The following is a 19,591-nucleotide window of genomic DNA, read 5'->3' as shown; positions in this document are numbered from 1 at the left end:
ATTTCATTTAACTATGTGTTTTCCTTCAGACAAACTCTGTAAACATCAGAAAAACTGCCCGGTATTTGTGCAGTCCGAGAATTGCAATGCTGTTTAATATGATTTACTTTCTTGCCATTTTAAAAGGTTAAGTTCATATTACTTTCCCTCTGTGCATGCAAAAACAGTTCAAATGGCTCTGAGCACTATGGAACTTAACATCTGAGGTCATCATTCCCCTAGAACTTAGAACTATTTAAACATAACTAACCTAAGGACATCACACACATCCATGCCCAAGGCAGGATTCGAACCTGTGGCCATAGCGGTCACACGGTTCCAGACTGAAGCGCCTAGAACCACTCGGCCACACTGGCCGGCTCCTCTGTGCATGCACTTCAAGATAATCTACTGTTGTAGAGAAGACTTTAATACCTGTAACTATAGTGAATCTTTGTCAGTCTAGAATAAGATGATTCGACTTGTTCCACATCATTACGAAATATCGTATTCATGATCCATGGAACTAGTATTAATCTAATCTAATCTAATCTAATCTAATCAGTTAAACGTCTATTTCTTGTATTGTGATCTTCAGTTGGTCTCCTAAGGTCATAATCAGGTTTCATTTATCAAAGACCATACAATTACAGATATATTTTGCTTGATTCTATCATAATCATCAGTTATTTGAAATATTTCCTATATGACTAATAGAGCGGGTATTGGAATACATCTAATGACATTTTGGCTATTTAAATTCTTCCTTTCAAGACAGCAGAACTACCATATTGACTATTCTGTAAGAGGGAAAAAATAAAATAAAATTTATATGCTTGGAGTATTTTGAAAGCAATACTTGATCCACTATTGGCTTGATAGGCATAACACACTTTCACCAGAACCCCATTGGCTGACATTCATTTCAGTGCGTTCGTGGGCCTATACAACTGCTGTAGTGGTTGCAAGGCAACCACATTTCTCACTGTACTTCACAGCCACAAGTGTCCTCCTATTTCATGCCACTGCCTGTCTCCCACCAACTTAATCTTATATCTCTAACCTGTAATAGAGGCTACTTCTTTGGCATGTGTAGGACATGTTTTTCTATATGCCATAATGAATAATAATCCAAAATCATATAAACTTTCTGATGAGATGATTGAAAATAATAGTTGCTCTGAAAAAAATTAAGAGTGACAAAAAGTGCATTAATTGTTGTATAAATGACAAAAAATTAGAACAGTAAATATCTTTTGCTTACTAAATAAAAAAGTTAACTGTAAAAAAACTTTTTATGCCTAGACTGCAATTTTCAGTATATAATTACAGCAAGATGATCAGTTTCTAGTTGGTTTCCACTACCATCTTTAGAACTGTAAATAAATGGAGGGAAAGTAGCCTCAGAAAGTATGGTGCAATAAAGTAGGATATACACTGAAGCACCAAAGAAACTGGTATGGGCATGCTTATTCAAATAAAGAGATATGTAAATGGGCCGAATATGGCACTGCAGTCGGCAATGCCTATCTAACGCAACAAGTGTCTGGTGCAGTTGGTAGATTGGTTACTACTGCTAGGTGTTATAGTTGATGCATGAGTGATAGGACACAGCATCTCTGAGATAGACCGGAAAAAGATCCTGCAAGAACAGGACAAATGACAACTGAAGAGAATCTTTCAACGTGACAGAAGTGCAACCCTTCCTCAAATTGCTGCCGATTTCAGTGCTGGCTCATCAACAAGTGTCAGTGTGCAAGCTATTCAATGAAACTTCATTTATATGGGTTTTTGGAGCTGAAGGCCCACTTGTTTACCCTTGATGACTGCACAGCACAAAGCTTTACACCTTGCCTAGGCCTGTCAGCACTGCAATTGGACTGTTAATGGCAGGAAACATGTTGTCTGGTCAGACAAGTCTCATTTCAAATTGTATCGAGCAGATGGATGTGTATCGGTATGGAGACAATCTCTTGAATCCATGGACACTGCATGTCAGCAGGGGACTGCTCAAGCTGGTGGAGGCTCTGCAATGGTGTGTGACATGTGTAGATGGAGTAATATGGAACCCCTGATGCATCTAGATATGACTCTGACAAGTGACATGTATGTAAGCATCCTGTCTGGTCACTTGAATCATTCATGTCCATTGTGCATTCCAATGGATTTGAGCAATTCCAGCAGGACAATGCGACATCCCACACATTCAGAATTGCTACAGAGTGGCTCCAGGAACACTCTTCTGAGTTTAAACACTTCTGCTGGCCACCAATCTCCCTAGACATGAACATTATTGAGCATATCTGGGATGCCTTGCAACATGCTGTACAGAGGAGATTTCCACCCTGTTGCACTCTTAGGTATTTACGGACAGCCCTGCAGGATTCATGGTGTCAATTCCTTCCAGCACTATTTCAGACATTAGTTGAGTCATGCTGTGTCGTGTTGCTGCACCTCTGCATGCTCACAGGGGCCCTACATGAAATGAGACAAGTGTGCCAGTTTCTTTGGCTCTTCAGTGTAAAACAACATATGACAACTGAACAAATTATATAAGGAGAGCCAACTCCAATAGTAAAAGTAAACATGTAACAAATTCACTTAACAGTAGTGTATAAGTAATATGCTACAACTTTGAGTTGATATACCATTCAAACCATAAAAAAGTGGTGAACATGCACTGAAAAATATCATTGTTAATGTAGACATGCAAAGAAGTGCATTTGTCTTATGGGCCAACAAGAGAATGAAATTATGTAGTTATAAACTTCATCATGAGCAAAACTTCATCATGAGCAAGCCAGCTGGTAAGCCTGCAAAAAGAATTTAAAACCAAAAATTCTTTAAAATCTTACTTAAATTCAAGCAAATTTTAAAACTGTTAAGATAACAAGGAAATGAAGTTAAAATTACAGGACAGCTGTGTTGTATAGTTAACTGACAACATGCCATATGTAGGATGCAAATTCTATGTAACTGTAACTGCCAGTAATTCGAGACAAAAATACAGAATGTTTGTACCTAGGCCCAAATAATTTAAGAACTATAAAGAAACAAGGAAATGAAATTGAAATTACAAGACTGTCTTTGTTCCTGGGGCACAGACACCACAAATAATCGCTAAATCTGCTGATCATAATTTAAAATCTGTACCAGAAGATTTGAAAGCATTATCATAAATACCCTTGATAGACAGAAAGGCAAAATGAATGCATGGCAGATATGCCTGGAACTCCTAACACAACATACAAACATTATCTAATCAACTCAATCAATACACATTCTGTAATATTCTACACAGAAAGGCACAACCTAAAGTATGATGTGACACATACAAATAAATAAATAATATTCCTGCTATACGTATGAAAAAACACTGACAATACACTTTAAACCTAGGCATAAACTTTACAAATATATACACAAATATAGCACAGCAAAACTGTACTACTTACCTATTCTCTTGAGCATTTTCTTACCCTCTCTGTCTGCCGAAGTTCTCCTGGATGATGATGTAGAGGAAGAACAGTTATTAAATGACACAATGGGTTTTATTCGGTTGGCATTTAAAGATGTTAATCAAACCTGGGCCCTCGTCAGACGCATACTGTCTCAATGAATTGAGTAAGATGTCCCTGTGGAAGAAATTCAAATAGGTGTTGCTTCTCAATTTACTGCCAGTCGCCTTCTGTGAATGATGGTACTTTGTTTTGAATTATTATACGGTAGTGCCCTGTAGTGAGTATCTACCCCCTGTAATTTCACCTGCTTGTTTTCCTCCCCTTGGCCAGTGGTAGATTTGAATAATTTGACCACAAGATTGAAACCCTCAAAATTCACAACAGTTTTTCCTGGGGAAAGTGTATCTTTGCATCCTTTTCTGCTAAAAATTATTCTTCAAGTATTGACTCTACCACTAACCCTGGTACTATCAGGAAGGCATAATCCATCTACAATCCTTTCATCTGTAAGTCCAGTCCCACCTACTTCTTAATCATTTTCAAACATATATCCACAGTATGAGCTATTTCTAGTCCGCTCACAAGCAGAATCATTAATCTCTGACTTTTTGCTATTTTTGTAAAGGATTCTGGTGAAATGATGCTAAGTTCACTTGCCTTATCCATTACCACTATGGTTAGAATTCCTATTATTTTAATTGGGATTGCTGACTGCTTTATCACTTTTACAGGCTTCTGTTCAGGTTCAACCAAGAGATAATTGTTCATCAACTCCTCATTGTTGCACCGAATCAGTTGAACCATCAGATGGTTGCCCCCAATTTTTATGTTAACTAGACATTTGGGATTTTCTGTGGTTGCATTTAGCTTCCGTCTTGCCAAAACAGTTCCCCCAACCTGTTCAGCAATCAGAATTGAGTGTCAGGTTTGCTCAGTCCTCTGTTCATAGCATTCCACTTCTCCATCCAGGTCCTCAGTATCCAGGCTCTAATTATTACTCCCTTCTTGTTAGATGTCTCATCCAGTAATTTCGGTGATAGTTCCAGTCTTATCGATTGTAATTTTCATCTCCCTCAGACTGTACACCAAAGTGACTGCCCCTCTCTGTTTTGATGCCTTGTGATTGGCTGTTGGTGCAGTTCACAGATTGAGCATGCCTCTAACTTGCAGCCCTGTGGTCTGACTGTGTCAAACCTGCAATTGTCCAGCATGACTAGAAATTGTTCCATGTCATTTCTCTCTATTGTCAACTATCAATCTGCTTTTTAAAATTCTTGACATGTCCATTTGACGTATTTCTCTGGCCCCATATTTGGCTTTATTTACATACTTTTCAATATATCTGTTCATACTATCAGAGCTGCTAATATCAGCTTTTCTGTGTTCAGAACTTCATCATGCTGTGATGTCCATATGACTGATGACTAATACTTCATCGGAAACCCATGCTTGTAGTCAGTACATCATTAATAAATTTCCCCAGCTTCAGTCACACACAAGAAAGCATTGCCTTCTCAGCAACAAAGTGGGTATCTTGTTTACTACCCCAGTTTTTGGGAAGGATCCCTCAGAATGGTTTTATAAACACAATAGGATGTGTTTTATTCTGCTCTTTTTAGAAGTTACTAAACTAATGCAGCTGAAATTCACAGTCTTCCACTACAAATATCGGTACCAGCTATTCAAGCTCTATTGCTGCATGGTATTTCAGTTGTTGCCTTACTTACAACTCAGTAGCAGGTTTGCTTCTATGTTCCTTTAGCCTATCAATATCTGTCACAGCTCGATGACTGTACCACAGTTTAAATGCAGATTTAATGTGTCAAATTTTACAACAACAACCCCAAGTTATACCTTACCATACTGCATACATTTTTTAATGTCACTGACCTTGCATCAACTTCTAAATCTTCCACTTGTTTTAGTTTTGCTTGATCTGTAGTTGCAGAGGTTTCTTGTGAGTCAGTGTCATTAACAATTTGTGAGCCTGACTGCAAATGTCACTTTCGTCGGAGAGTGGCCCACATAATTTGGCCACACTATGTTTGATTTCTGCAATATATTCAATTTACTTTTCATCAGTTCATTTTGTCAGTGCCACATCTATCAGTTTTGTGGTTTCTATTGTCTGAGATGTGAATGTCTCCAAGTTATTAAACAAATGTTGTTGTCTCTGACACTGCTGAATTTCCATAGCTGTTTCTGTCCACTGATCTTAATTATTTGGAGACAGAATTTATTTACTTTGTACAAGTTATTGTTTGTCAGACAGTGCCTCTCAGTTTTCAGACAACTGTTTAACCTACTACAGTAAATCTCCCTAACCTATTCAATAAAGTTGGTAAATTAGTTTGTTGCTGTTTAAATGCAACAGTGAATAGTCCAGGTTGTAATGTCAACAACATTATGAAAAGACTAGGTTGCTACTCACTGTAAAGATGACAGATTGAGTTGCAGACAGGCACAGTGAAAAGACTGACACATATTGAGCTTTCAGCCGAAACCTTCTTCTGAAAAGAAAACACACACACACACACACACACACACACACACACACACACATCGACACAAGAAAGCACACACACTTGACCACTGTCTCCAGCCACTCTAGCCAGAATGGAACTGCCATGTTGAACAAAAACAGAAATCCAGATTGGGTTGAGCTAGGGTGAAGAATAGCAGGGGACAGCTGGGGGAAGAGAACTCAGTGCTGTCTGGCAGAGCATGATTGGACTAGATGGTGGCAGGACAACACTGCCATATGCAGCATCTGGTGATTGTGATAGAGGTAGAGGGTTGGGAAATATGAAGCAGAAAAGGAGAGAAACAGGGAAGGAGAAAAGACCAGTGGTTGCATTGGCAGGGAACAGTGCACAGTGAGGATGAAGGGCTGTGAATTGTGAGGAGATGTTAGGACAGAGGAGGTGAAAACTGTTGGATGACGGGTGTGTGAACAGCAGGTTACTGTAGGTTGAGCCAGGGATAATTTCAGGAGTGGGGAATGTGTTGTAAGGATAACTCCCATCTGTAAAGTTCCTAAAAGCTGATGGTGAAGGGCAGGATCCAGATGATGTGGACTGTGTGACAGCCATTCAAATCAAGCATGTTCTGTTCATCAGCACAATCTTCATCAGGGCTTTGACTGTATCTGTCTTTGTGCCCAGAAATGAGGAACAACCAATACAAGACTCTTCCCACCCCTCCTGAAGTGATGTTCAGTCAACCATCCAATCTTCACAACATCCTAGTCCATAGCTGCACCAGTCCCCTTACCACAGGAATAATACCCCTGTAGAAGACCCAGGGGGAAGAGCTGCCCAATCCACCTGCCCAGCATTTCTTATTCCAGCCTAGTCAGAGCTTTACCCTACCCCATCAGAGACGGGACCACCTGTGAAAGCAGCTGTGTCATATAAGCTGCTGTCATTGGACAGTTTTTTATATGATTACCAACCGGCCACCCACCAGGATGGATGGCCACTCTGCCAAACTGTTACCAAGAGCAAAGTGGATTACCCTGTGACTTGACATGCAGCTGAACATAACATGCTTGATATCAGTGGCTGCTTCAGAACCTGGGCCATCTGGGTCCTTCCCTCCACCATCAGCTCTTCTGAACTGTGCAGATAAGAGTTACTCTTACAACACATTCTCCACTCCCAAAATATCCCAGCCTTAACCTAAGGTAACATACTGTTCCCACCTAACAGTTTCAGCCCCCTCTGTATTGTCACATCCTCCCAATCCACATCCCCTGACCCTCATTGTGCACAGCTCTCTGCCAATGCTTCCACCAGTCTTTTCCACTTATCTGCTCCTCTCCTTTTCCTCTCCTTGTTCCCTGCCCCCTCCCTCCCCCCACAGCCTCCAGGCACTGCACCTGGCAGCCTTGTCCTGCTGCCATATACTCCCTGCATACTCCGCCAGACAGTACTGACTTCTCTCATCCAAGCTGTATGCTGCTATCACTGCCCTTGCCCACCCCTCTCTGGATTGCTGCTTTCACTCAACACAACAGTTTTATTCATGCCAGGATGGCCGCAAATAGCAGCCATGTGTGCATGAGCTGTGCTTGCTTCTGTGAATGTGAGTGTGTTTCCTTTTTGGAAGAAGGATTTGACTGAAATCTCAGTGTATAACCATCTTTTCATTGCTCTTGTCTTCACCTCAGTGTGTTATCTTTACAGTTAGTAGCAATCTATCCTTTTCATAATATTGTTAGTTGCTATTTATACTTTATTGTCATAATCCATATGCAGTGCTTTCCACCAAAACCAGTCCTGCTAACCAGCTGTGACCAACCCACAATCACAATTATGTGATTTTCAGGCAACATTGCACACATGTGAAAACTAGCATTACCAATCCAAATCAGAATTTATTGGTCTACAAAACAGAGCATTTTATCCTGCTGCAAAAACAAAACATATAACAAAGTCATGCATTACTTTTTGAAACTGAATTGATTCCACAGGTGGTACAAACCTTACAGTAGGCTAGGTATCACCCAACTTGCAAATATCAAGGAGTGAGCCTCTGGATTTCATTTATTTATTTATAACACCATACAACCCTTTAATTATCTCTAATTTTTACATTTCTAGGTTCCACTTACACTTACTTTCATCTGTGATATGTGGTGTTCAAAATGTTAAATATTGTATGGAAGAGTGCTGGAAGATCTAAGCTGAAACAAGGCCACTGGAGTAGACAATATTCCCTCAGAACTATTGAGATCCTCAGGAGGGCCAGCCATGGTTAAACTATCACACCTGGTGTGCAAGATATATGAAACAGGGGAATAATCTCCGCCTTCAAGAAAAATGTGTTAATGTCAATTGCAAAGAAAGCAGATGCTGACAGGTGTGACTATGAAGACTGATGACCACAAACAGTTGCAAAATGTTGACAAGAACTGTTAACAGAAGAACGGAAAAAACTTATAGTAGCTGACCCCAGAGGAGATCAGTTTGTGTTCTAGAGAACTGTTGAAACATGCAAGGCAATATTGATCCTATAACTTATAGTAGAAGATAGGTGCATTTTGAGAAAGCTTTTGACAGTGTTGACTGGAATAAATTCTTTAAATTTCTGAATGTTGTGGGATAAAATAAAGACAGTGGAAGATTATTTTCAGCTTGTACAGAAATCAGACAGTGGTTATAAGCACTGAAGGGCTTGAAAGGGAAGCACTGGTGGAGGTTGTCACCAGTGTTATTCAATCTGTATGTTGAGCAAGCTGTGAAGGAAAGCAAGGAGAAATAAAACTTTGCAGTTTGCTCATGATATTTAATTCTGTCAAAGACAGCAAAGGACTTGGAAGTCCTGTTTAATGGAATGGATAGTGCCTTGAAAGGAAGATATAAGAAGAACAATAACAAATTAAACCAGGAGCAATAGGAAGTAGCTGAATTAAGCCAGGTGATGCTGAGGGAATTAGATTATGAAACAAGACACTAAAGGTAGTAGATGAGGGGTTTGCTATTTGGACAGTAAAATACCTTATGATGGACAAAGTAGAGAGGATATAAAATATAGAATGGCAATGGAAAGAAAATCATTCCTAAAGAAGAGAAATTTGTCGACATTTAATATAAATTTAAGTTTTAATAAGTCTTTTCTGGAGGCATTTATCTGGAGTGTAGCCTTCCACAGAAGAGAACGGTAGACAATAAGCAGTTCTTACAAGAAGAGAATAGATACTTTTGAAATGTGAAGAATGGTGAAGATTAAATGAGTAAATTGTGTAACTAATGAGTTAGTGTTGAATAGAATAGGGGAGAAGAAATTTGTGTCATAACTTTACTGAAAGATCGGATTTGTAGATAAGACACATTTGGACATATCAGGGAATCATGAATGTAGTATTGGAGAGAATTGGGGGAGGGGGGGGGGGGGGGAATTGTGGAGGGAGACCAAGAGATGAGTTCAGTAACTAGATTCAGATGGATATGGCTTGCAGTAGCTATTTGGAGATGAAAAAGCATACACAGAATACAGTAGTGTGGAGGGCTGCCTCAAATCAGTCTTCAGACTGACCACAAACAACACAAAACAGAAAAGTACGTACAATAATTAATTTTTTTACAATATTATAATCAGTGTATCAGTGCAGACTTATCAGATTGAAGATTCCACAGTAACAGGCATACCATTAGTTATCATTTATCAGATTCCACTTACTGTGCTTGGTATATCATGATATTAGTTTTTCAGAGTGTATTGGTAATGCCATACATCACTTCTCATTGTGACTGATCTGCTAAACAATATGACAGGAAAATTATGTTTTATTTCTTGAATAATCCTTCTAAGTCCACCAGATTTAAATAAAAAAATAAAGGAAGGAAAACAGAGATGGAGGTAATTATGTCTGTATTCCTCGCAAGAATGTGTGATACCGAGAGTCATAATCTTGTATCTTTTTAGGCTATGTGTCTGACAGTTTACTTTCACCTAGTAAATAGACTCCTTCATTCATGCTGAAAATACATTTTGTATCACAGCTTGTTTTATAACTGGTAATACTTTTTTTTTCTTTTTTTTTTTTTTTGCAGGTAATAAAATGCCACTCAAATACATCACAAGTTAGTGTCATTTCACAAATTGTGTCAATGATAGTACTAACAGAAAGAAGCAAAGGTAAGCGGGGTGACAGAAAATAACCTCTTCAAAATTACAACTTTCACATTTTCCACCTGGTCAAATTTGCTAAATCATAATTACTCAGATTCCATGAACATGTATGATGTGATTAATTTGATAGTGTCATCAATTAGCTATAACTTATTTGTCAATGAAACAAGAAAACGTAACTGCCAAAGATGTGTCTCTTGTATCACATCTGACATCTAGTGGGAGGTAATTCTCTTTTCTAAACAAGTGACTCCATTTTAGATGTTCAGGAATTGTTACTCCAGTGATAGGCACAAGTTCAAGCTGGTGTGATAATACAGCATTGCAGTGTATTAAATACTTTACAGATTTTGTTTTTTAGTTAAATACTGATTTAATTCCTGGAGGGAACTACTTTCTTTTTAAAACATGTTCACAGTTTGAGCTGAAAAATAATAAGCATCATAATAAATTATGGTGAAAGAATGTAATGAAACTGTCATTTCATCAGTCATACTAAAAGGAAAATATGAACCAGGATTATATGTTTAAAAGTAGACAATGCTTTTTGAGCTTTCAGAATCATATACTCAGAAAAGAGAGAGTGATAGATTGGGAGTGATTAAAGAGGACAGATAGCCTGTGTCACCAAATTGAGGGGAGAAAAATAGAGATAGTTTAGTGCTAATGTACAGTATGCAGGTTCTTCTTAATAGGATTACAAATCTATGGTTGAATGAGTACTTCCATAAAATTTCCAGCAGTGCAGTACATCAGTAAAAGTTTATGGAATTGTAATATTGTATACTGAGATTTATATAGCCACCTTTGACATTTGAGAAAAAAGCAGTTATTTGCTTATCACAATATTTAATGTATTATACTTAAAAACTTACAAATTAATTGTTCTTTCCTTTTTCAGATATTGGTGTTGATCATGCAAGTGACATTTCACTGTTTTTATCACAATGCTGTGATGTTTTATCTGCAGAAATACCAGTAGCTCTCAAGGTAAGGGCCAAATTACTTAAAAGTTACAAATATTTAGTGGGAAGAAGAAACTTTATTCTACATCTTCGCAACTACTGGAAGACTACTTTATTATTGAGTTAAGTCAAAACATCATGACGAATCAGAGTTGGAGCTTATCAGTATAAATGGGCATGATTTATGTGAAATTACTATAAGATACATTTGCCTGAAAGTAAAGGGAAGAAATACTGCTGAAGTAACGACAAAACATGCAGTGACTGTTGAAAGTTAAAAATGTGTAGATTATTGATAGTAAGCAGCTAAATGCAGCAGTTGAAAAACAAATTGAGTAAAATGAAAATTCATTTCTTTTCAGTCTTTCAACAAATTTATGCCTCTAGACCCAGAATCTATTATGATCTCTTTTATTTACTCTAAAATAAACTATATAATTCCTCTACTGCTCCTCTTGTTTCCAGGTCCTTGGATGACTTAGGAAGTGCCCAGGTTGTTTGCCACTTCCCCTGGTATGATGATTCTGTAGAAATGTTTTTTTTTCATATTCTTTCCAATACCTCTTCCTAATGTACTTTTTAAATTTTTTCCAGTTTAGTCTTCTCTAGTTCTTCTACAGTGCTCATCAAATTTCATCTCTTGCTTCAGATATTCACTTCAGAAACTTGTTCTTCAGCCACCATACTTCAAACACTTTCAGTCAGTTAACAGTAATATGAAAAGGGAAGTTGCTACTCAGCATATAAGGAGATGCTGAGTCATAAATAAGTGCAACAAAAAAAACTCTCACATTTAAACCTTTCAGCCATTAAGGCCTTCATCAACAATAGACGATAGACACACACACACACACACACACACACACACACACACACACACACACACACACTCAAATGAAATTTGCACACACTGACTGCAGTCTCAGGCAACTGAAACCACACTGCAAGCAGCAGCACCAGTGCGTGATGGGAGTGGTGACTGGGTGGGGTAAGAAGGAGAGGCTGGGGTGGGGAGGAGGAGGGATAGTATGGTGGGGGTGGCAGACAGAGTAGTGCTGCAAGTTACATAGAGGACATGGGAAAAGTAGGGAGGGGGGTGGGGAGTAGTGGAAAAGGAGAGAAATAAAAAGACTGGATGTAATGGTGGAATGATGGCTATGTAGTGCTGGAATGGGAACAGGAAAGGGCTGGATGGGTGAGGACAATGACTAACAAAGGTTGAGGCCAGGAGGGTTATGGGAACATAGGATGTGTTGCAGGGAAAGTTTCCAACTGTGTATTCCAGAAAAGCTGGTGTTGGTGGGAAGGATCCATATGGCACAGAGTGTGAAGCAGTCATTGAAATGAAGGATATCATGTCTGGCAGCATATTCAGCAATAGTGTGGTCCACTTGTTTCTTGGCCACAATCTGTCGGTGGCCATTCATGCGGATAGAAGACTTGTTGGTTATCATGCCTACATAGAATGCAGCACAGTGGTTGCAGTTTAGCTTGTAGATCACGTGGCTGGTTTCACAGGCAGCCCTGCCTTTGATAGCATAGGTAATGTTAGTGACTGGACTGGAGTAGGTGATGGTGGGAGGATTATGGGACACGTCTTGTTTCTAGGTCTGTTACAGGGGTATGAAACATGAGGTAAGGGACTGGGAGCAGTGATTGTGTAAGGATAGATGAGTGTATTGGGTAGGTTTGGTGGATGGCGGAATACCACTGTGGGAGGGGTGGGAAGGATAGTGGGCAGGACATTTCTCATTTCAGGACAGGGGTAATCGAAACCCTTGTGGAAAATGTAATTCAGTTGCTCCAGTCCTGGGATTTACTGAGTTACGAGGGGAATGCTCCTCTGTGGCTGGATGGCGGGACTTTGGGAGGTGGTGGTAAATTGGAAAGGTAAGGCATGGGAGATTTGTTTTTGTACAAGGTTGGGAGAATAATTACAGCCAGTGGTGGCTTCAGTGAGACCCTCGGTATATTTTGAGAGGGACTGCTTGTCACTGCAGATGCGACAACCATAGGTGGCTAAACTGTACAGGAGAGAGTTCTTGGTATAGAATGGGTAGCATCTGTTGAAGTGGAGGTATTGCTGCTGGTTAGTAGGTTTGATATGGGCAGAGGTACTGATGTAGCCATCTTTGAGGTGGAGGTCAACATCTAGGAAGGTGGCTTGTTGGGTTGAGTAGGACCAGGTGAAGCCAGTGGAGGAGAAGTTGTTGACATTGCGGAGGAATTGGGAAATGCAGTGTTCAATAGTGGTACGGCTGTCGGCATTAGGTATGTTAGTGTATAGGGAGGTGGCATCAATAGTGACAAACAGGGCAACATGTGGTAAAGGGACAGGCACTGTAGAGAGACGGTGGGGGAAATCATTGTTATCTTTTGTAACCAGCCACAATGGGGAATGCTGGCTGGTTAGGTTTATGGACTTTAGGAAGCATGTAGAAGGTAGGAGCATGAGAGTTGTAGGGGTGAGTAAAGAGATGGACTCCATGGAGAGGTTTTGGGATGGGCCTAAGGATCTGAGTAATGACAGGAGATCCTGCTGGATATCTGGTATGGTGTCACTGTGTTGAGGTTTGTAGGTGGAAGTATCTGACAGCTGGCAAAGTCCTTCCACCATGTAATCCTTGCAGTTCAAAATAACAGTGGTGCTCCTTTGTCCGCAGGTAAAATTATAAGGTCAGGATCAGTTTTTATATGGTGGACTGCGGTTCTTTCTGCAGATGTAAAGTTGGTTTGCATGTTGAGGGAATTGAAGAACAATGGGGAGGAAAGGTTCAAGGTTAAGAAATTCTGGAAAGATAACAGGGAGTGATTTAGGGGCAGTGGGGGTGGATCACGGTTGGATGGAGGAGTGTATTGAGTTAGGCAAGGTTCAGTATTAGTCTTTGGTTGAGACTGATTGGTAGGGCTGGTGGCAAAAAATTGTTCGCATTGTAGGAACCAGGAGAAGGAGAGAAGGTCCTTAACAAGTCCTGCTTGATAAAATTTGGGAGTGTGGCAAAAGATGAGGCCTTTGGAAAGGACTGATATTTCTGGGTGCTAAGGCTTCTGGAGGAAAGGTTCATGACTGTGTTGCAGATCTGTTTAGGTTCTGGTTTCTGTGTGGTGGTAGGAGGGAGTTTTGGAGGGTGGGGTAAGTGTAGTAGGTCTGCAAGATAGAGTTTGTCAGCTATGGGGGGACATGGGGGAGGTTTTGAGGTTGTTGTAGAGGTGGTGGATAGTGGTACTCCAAGGCTGTAATAGGAAGTGAGCTGGATGGAGAGCTTTTTGAGGTGGCATTGTGCATGTTGCTCAAGTTCTTGCTGGCAAGAGCTCCAATGTGTGGTATGGTATGCAATCCCAAATTCCTGGAACTGTAACACACATTGAATCTCTTACCCTGCAGGAACTTGAGCAACATACACAATGCCACCACAAAATGCTCTCCATCATGCTCACTTCCTACTCCTGCCTTTGAGTACCACTGTCTACCACCTCTACAATAACCTCCAAACCTCCCCCTTCTCCTCTCATTGCTGACAAACCCTGTCTCACAGACCTACTACACTTACCCCACCTTCCAAAACCCACTCCCACAACCACACAGAAACCAGAACCTAAACAGACCTACAACACAGTCATGAACCTTTCCTCCAGAAACCTTAGTCCCCCAGAAATATCAGTCCTTTCCAAAAGTCTCACTTTTTGCCCTATTCCCAAATTTGATCATGCATGACTTGTTAAAGAACTTTTCTCCTTCTCCCGGTCCCTACAATGGAAATAGTTTTTCTCCACCAACTCTACCAACCACACTCAACCGAAGCCCAATATTGAAATTTGGCTAACACAGTTCACTCCTCCATCCAACTATGATCCACCCCAACTGCCCCCAAATCACCCCTGTTAACTTTCCAGAATTTCTTAACCTAAAACCTTGCCTCACCATCATTCCCCAAGTCTCTCAACATACAAACTAAGCTTACATCCGCAGAAAGAATCGCCGTCTACTATCTAAAAACTGATCCCGACTTTATAATCATACCTGCGCACAAAGGCTCCACCACTGTTGTTTTGAACCACAAGGATTACCTGACTGAAGGACTCCGCCAGCTGTCAGATACTTCCAGATACAAACCTTGCCACAGTGACCCCATTCCTGAAATCCAGCATGATCTACAGTCACTACCCAAATCCCGAAGTCCATCCCAGAAACTCTCCCTGGAGTCCATTTCTCTACTCACCCCTACCACTCCCCACACTCCTATCTTCTATATGCTTCCTAACCACCCAGGATGCCTAATTGTCGCTGGTTACTGTGCCCCCAGTGAGAGAATCTCTGCTCTCGTAGACTAGCACATTCAACCTATTACACGGAATCCACCTCTCCACAGTTTCTGTCCCTATACCACATGGTGCCTTGCTCGTCATTATTGATGCCACATCCCTATGCACTAACATTCCTAATGCCCATGGTCTTACCACTATTGAACATTAACTTTCCCAATACTCAATGGATTCCAAACCAACAACCTCCTTCCTAGTCACCATGACCAACTATAACCTCACCCAAGATTACTTCTCCTGCAAAGGCATTACTTACAAACAAATTCAGGGTATGGCTATGGGCACCCACATGGCACCATCCTATGCTGACCTATTCATGGACCATCCAGAGGAATCCTTCCTAAAGACCTAGAATCCTAAACCCCTCATCTGGTTCAGATTTATTGATAACATCTTTGCTATCTGGATCAAAGGTGAGGACACCCTAGCCATATTCCTCCACAATCTCAACAACTTCTCACCCATTAGCTTCACCTGGTCCTACTCAACCCAACAAGCTACCTTCCTAGATGTTGACCTCCATCTCAAAGATGGCTCTATCAGTATCTCCGTCCATATCAAACCTACAAACCAGCAGCAGTACCTCCACTTCAACAGTTGCCACCCGTTCCGTACCAAGAAATCCCTTCCATACAGCTGAGCCATCCATGGTCATCGCATCTGCAGTGACTAGCAGTCCCCACGTTACTCAGTAAAACCCAGAACTGGAGCAACTGAATTACATTTTCCACAAGGGTTTCGATTACCTCTCATCGTGCCCTGAAATGGGAAATGTGCTGCCCACTATACTTCCAACCCTGCCCACAGTGGTATTCCTCTGTCCACCAAATCTACACAATATACTTCTCCATCCTTACACAGCCCCTGCCCCCAATCCCTTACCTCATGGCTCATAGATCTAGAAGCAAGACCTGTCCCATAATCCTCCCACCACCATCTTCTCCAATCCAGTCACTAACATATCCTATCCTATCAAAGGCAGGGCTACCTGTGAAACCAGTCATGTGACCTATAAGCTAAGCTGCAACCAGTGTACTACATTCTATGTAGGCATGATAACCAACAAGTTTTCTGTCCGCATGAGTGTCCACTGACAAACTGTGGCCAAGAAACCAGTGGACCACCCTGTTGCTGAACATGCTGCCAAACATGATATCCTTGATTTCAATGAGTGCTTCACTACCTGTGACATATGGATCCTTCCCACCAACATCATCTTTTCTGAATTATGCAGGTGGTAACTTTCCCTGCAATATGTGCTGTGTTCCCGTAACCCTCCTTGCCTCAACCTCTCAACCTTCGTTAGTCACTGTCCTCACCCATCCAGCCCTTTTCCTGTCCCCATTTCAGCACTACACAGCCATCATTCTACCATCACACCCAGTCTTTTTTATTTTTCTGCTTTTCTGTTACTCCCCCCCCCCTCCCTATGTACCTCTCCCATGTACTCTGTGTGAACTGTATCACTTCTCTGTCTGCCACCCCCAGCATTCTATCCCACACCCTCCCAGCCACAGCCTCTCCTCCTTACCCCCACCCAGTCGCCACTCCCATCATGCGCTGGTGCTGATGCTTGCAGCGTTGTTTCAGTTGTCTGAGACTGCCGTTGGTGTGTTTGAGTTGAGTCGTTTTGTTGTACCTATCTGTGACTCAGCATCTCCGCTACATACTGAGTAGCATCTTTCCTTTTCATAACATTGTTACATTCCATCCTGGGTTTTCCACTGTGTGACTTTCAGTCAGTAATGTGTTATGGTGTTACATACTGTGGCAACTTATCAGTTTCCTAGAAAATTTTAACAGCACAGAGAAAAATCAGTTTGTATTTGTGTGGAATATCTCCAAGAATCCCAAGTCGTAAGTTTATAAACAGCTAGGATTAATGTTCATAACTTGTCAATACATTTACTACGTGATGTATTATGTCATGAACAACTTTGTTCAGCAAGAGTGAAAATGCTTCCATAATAATATTGATATTAAAAGGAAGCAGGATATCTACTGAAATTTTAAGAAATCACTTTCTTAAATGTGGGTAAGGTATGCTAGTATTTAACTCTTAAATGCACTGCTTAGTGGTATGAATTGCACAAGCAGTAATAACTCTGTATTTAAATATAATTGACACAGACACCTGCTTCCTCAGTATTCTTTAACTGAATTCTTCTGCAGTTATAACTGAAATTTTCTGCACAAATTTCTGTTAATGTACATATAAAATTAAAGGAGAGATGTTATATATGAAGTTTTTGTGAATAAGGAAAGCATATTACAAATAATTTTAAAGGATCATATCACTTGTGTTGATATCATTGTGTAACGATTAGATTGTAAACTGACATTCATCATTCCTTGTAATTTTCATAGTTTGTTACAAGGGTGTTGCTTATATGGTGATGGTATTATTATAATTGCTACTGTTTGTATTTACCCATGAATGAATTATTTTCTTCACAGATGTTTTCTTAGCCTGTGACAATCTGGTTATGATGTGTTCCTTGCTCTGGACATCTTGCTCCCTAAATAGGAGAATGTACCATGTTTTCAACAGTTTTATTGTTTAATGAAACATAGTCATCTTTTGTACAGTTGCTCATCATTTTTATTATTCTTGTGATACTTTCTTGCTTGAAATATATACTGCCTGTGAAATTAGTAACTGAAATATACCCTTGCACTTTGATTCCTGTTCTGGATTTGCTTTCACTGCTTTCATCACTTTGATGACAAACAAGTTAAGAAACATAATCAGCAAGTTCCAATATTGTGTTATGTTTACCATGTTTTAACATAGATTTGTTCATCATTGCACTTATTTTTAGTGTTCCCTATTGCAATGTGATTTTAAATAATGTAGATTATTATTTGCAGATTTCAAATACAGTGTTCCACCTCATGTGATTGAGGTCTCTCTAGGTCCTCAAATAAGTCCATAACACCATCAAGGTTTCGAAGATTTCCTGTGTTTTTCGTTTCATTACTGAGCGCAATATGTCAGAACGCTCTTGCCACAATGATTTTTTCCTGAACCCTAATTGATTTTTAACCCTATCTCTCCAATTTTTCATTGTCTTCATCTATATACTTTTCTAATCAGCAATTCACAAAGACAATATCTTTTACTCATTGTTTGCAGTTTTGTCATGCATTATTTCGTAGTTTGAACATAATGCTTATTTTTTGTTATTATTAAAATAAATTGTCAATATGTCTCTGTTTCCATTAGTTCTTGAAATTGCATGAAATAGGCTCCTATTTTCTATATTTCCTACTGACTTCAATAACTTCAAAGGCATATCATTGTAGTTTAATTGTTTGTACACACATTATTCAGTGCTTTGTCAAATTTTATTATTGGAGCATCTATTTCTTTCTCAGCAAGCTCATTTTCTACATCTACATCTACATTTATACTCCGCAAGCCACCCAACGGTGTGTGGTGGAGGGCACTTTACGTGCCACTGTCATTACCTCCCTTTCCTGTTCGCAGGAAGAACAACTGCTGGAAAGCCTCCGTGTGTGCTCAGATCTCTCTAATATTACATTCATGATCTCCTCGGGAGGTATAAGTAGGGGGAAGCAGTATATTCGATACTTCATCCAGAAATGCACTCTCTCGAAACCTGGACAGCGAGCTACACTGCGATGCAGAGCGCCTTTCTTGCAGAGTCTGCCACTTGAGTTTGCTAAACATCTCCGTAATGCTATCACGCTTACCAAATAACCCTGTGACGAAACGCACCGCTCTTCTTTGGATCTTCTCTATCTCCTCCGTCAACCTGACCTGATCATATTTGATCATACTGTGGGACACTTTTTCTACATTATGGAGGTTTTAGACATAGTTGTCCCATATATCTGACCTTTCCTCTTGCACTGTAACCTACAAGAGAGCTCCAGAAGGCCCTGTCTTCTTCCCTGCCAGTTCATTCTCTTCCATAATTTGGTTTCTTTTCCCTCTTTTGCTATATTGTTTTGATCTTCCAATATTGTTTAATTGTTCTCTCTCATATAACTAATTGTTTCCCCATATAGCTTATTTTATTATTGTCAACATATTAGCTCCTTAAAGCTCCACTTTTCTTTATTTATTTCTTTAATAGTATCGAAATCTTGTTCAGCACATTGCATTCTATTAATAGAGTAAATGGTGTAATATGTAACTTGTGTAGCAGCTGCAAAAGTAGCGGCACAAGTTTCTGCTGTAAGTAGAGACTTCTATCTGTT

At 40.0% G+C, this 19,591-nt stretch overlaps 1 protein-coding gene across 1 annotated transcript in view; it reads left to right on the top strand.

Annotated features, from left to right (window-relative positions):
• The window catches only part of LOC124798208 (putative phosphoenolpyruvate synthase), a 293,711-nt gene that overhangs the window by 178,808 nt on the left and 95,312 nt on the right, over positions 1-19,591 (top strand). The window contains exons 19-20 of the mRNA XM_047261511.1: positions 9,998-10,082; positions 10,978-11,066. Of these exons, the coding sequence (XP_047117467.1) occupies positions 9,998-10,082; positions 10,978-11,066 (174 nt within the window). The remainder of the gene's footprint in view (positions 1-9,997; positions 10,083-10,977; positions 11,067-19,591) is intronic.

Source organism: Schistocerca piceifrons, chromosome 5 (genome assembly GCF_021461385.2).
Source record: "Schistocerca piceifrons isolate TAMUIC-IGC-003096 chromosome 5, iqSchPice1.1, whole genome shotgun sequence".
Taxonomy (NCBI): domain Eukaryota; kingdom Metazoa; phylum Arthropoda; class Insecta; order Orthoptera; family Acrididae; genus Schistocerca; species Schistocerca piceifrons.
This window is presented reverse-complemented; position numbering and strand designations above follow the sequence as displayed.